The 1,831-nt window shown below is 43.2% G+C and overlaps 1 protein-coding gene across 1 annotated transcript; it reads left to right on the top strand.

Moving 5' to 3' along the window:
- The first annotated feature begins 202 nt into the window (after positions 1-202).
- On the top strand, positions 203-1,572 carry LOC133851908 (histone H2AX). The gene is made up of 2 exons (XM_062288535.1): positions 203-508; positions 1,217-1,572. The coding sequence occupies exons 1-2, from the start codon at positions 296-298 to the stop codon at positions 1,436-1,438; spliced, it is 435 nt and encodes a 144-aa protein (XP_062144519.1). The 5' UTR covers positions 203-295; the 3' UTR covers positions 1,439-1,572.
- Positions 1,573-1,831: the final 259 nt, after the last annotated feature.

The following is a 1,831-nucleotide window of genomic DNA, read 5'->3' as shown; positions in this document are numbered from 1 at the left end:
AATACTCACTTCTTACAAGGACCGACGTCGTTTCAATGCACCGACTCAAAAGACCGCGAAAACGAAAGAACCAAAAGCAACTTGAATCTAAGAGTGGATGCCACGTTGGCGATCCGCGTGGTGGCTCTCTCAGCCAATCAGATCACACTTTCACCGCCTATATAAACCCAACACCTCATACCTCTTCAAGCACAACCGTTCAAACAACAAAAAACCAAAAGCATCAAAGCTAGGGTTAGGGTTAAGGTTAAGGTTTCGGTGCCATTTTCTCTTGTAGGATTCGTGAATTGGAGAGATGAGTTCGACGGGTGGAGGTGGTGGAGGGTCGACCAAGGGCGGGAGGGGAAAGCCCAAGGCGTCAAAGTCGGTGTCGCGGTCGCAGAAGGCGGGGCTGCAGTTTCCGGTTGGTAGGATCGCCCGGTTTCTCAAAGCCGGCAAGTATGCGGAGCGTGTCGGCGCCGGCGCTCCCGTATACCTCTCCGCTGTTCTCGAGTACCTCGCTGCTGAGGTTCGTTTCTTAGCTGTAGCCTTTTGTTTTGGGTTTCGATTTGATGAATTTCGTGGCGATTTTTTTTCAAATTAGGGTACCAAATGGTGGTTTTTGTTTGCTTTAATTGGGTTTATTATCGATAGTTGGCGTGTAATTAGGGGATTTTGCTTTTATTGGGTCTTGATTTGATTTATTTGTAGCCCAAACCATTTTACTTTGTATTTAAACATGGTTTGTTTGGCTTAAATGGCTTTGATTTGGTGGATTTTATTGGTGTGATGCCTGGGATGAAATTAGGGTTTTCTTTTAAAGGTTTGGTTTTCTTTGGGCTTTTTGTTGGTGGTAATTTTGAGTGGTGTAATCGGGTTTGATTTTGATGGGTGTTCTAGGTTTTGATGCTTGGAGTGAGATTGGAGCTTCCTTTGGCGATTTGGTGTCGTTTGGGTTTTTGGTTTGATGGGTTCGGTTATGTTGAAGTGAAATCGGTTTCCTATTTGTTTAATTGCGTTTGATTGGATGGGTCTGAAATTTAGTGCTTTTTTTTTTTTGTTTGGGGGGGCGGTAATAGGGTTTCGATTCATGAAAAAGGTGTGATTTGTTTTGTTATATGCCATTTGTCTAATTGGATCCAAAGCTGTGATTGCTCCCTTCCAATTCAGTTCATTTTCAATTCAAACAGAAATGTTTAGCTTGTGGGTTCGGAGTTTTGACGTGTCTTCTATTCAGGTTTTGGAGCTTGCTGGGAATGCAGCGAGAGACAACAAGAAGAACCGGATTGTGCCGAGGCACATCCAGCTTGCGGTGAGAAATGATGAGGAGCTGAGCAAGCTTTTGGGCTCTGTGACCATTGCCAATGGAGGAGTCTTGCCCAATATCCACCAGACCCTTCTACCTAAGAAGGTGGGCAAAGGGAAGGGCGATATTGGATCTGCTTCTCAAGAGTTCTAGGACTTTCTAGTCTCTTGCATTCGTGGGTTTACCACCGTTTGTAAAATAGATGTGCTTTTCTGTTTTTTGGGTGTCATCTGAATTTGTGACGTTATCTTTTTGTCAAAGAAACGAAATTTACTAGCTTTCTCGTATATGCCCAATTAGCCTATTTTTATTTCTTCTTTTCCATTAAATAAAGTTGAAGGTGACATATTGGATTAAGGGTTTTTATATGGCAGAATGGTTTTGTTGGTGAAGTTCAGGCTGGTTTCTAGACATAGCTTTTTGCAGCTGGGTGGGGATTATCTTTGCAATGCACATTCCTATCATTCAGGTGTAATGCTTGAGCAACAAGTTTTGGATGTCTAGGGTAGAAAGAGAGCTGCGTTAATGGTATGTTACTGTTGGGTG

Source organism: Alnus glutinosa, chromosome 12, assembly GCF_958979055.1.
Source record: "Alnus glutinosa chromosome 12, dhAlnGlut1.1, whole genome shotgun sequence".
NCBI lineage: Eukaryota > Viridiplantae > Streptophyta > Magnoliopsida > Fagales > Betulaceae > Alnus > Alnus glutinosa.
This window is presented reverse-complemented; position numbering and strand designations above follow the sequence as displayed.

Excerpts from the sequence above, each read along its gene's own strand:
- LOC133851908 (XM_062288535.1), top strand. The coding sequence starts at position 296 with ATGAGTTCGACGGGTGGAGGTGGTGGAGGGTCGACCAAGGGCGGGAGG. Across the intron at positions 509-1,216 it reads TCGAGTACCTCGCTGCTGAG|GTTTTGGAGCTTGCTGGGAA; the intron begins GTTCGTTTCTTA and ends TCTTCTATTCAG.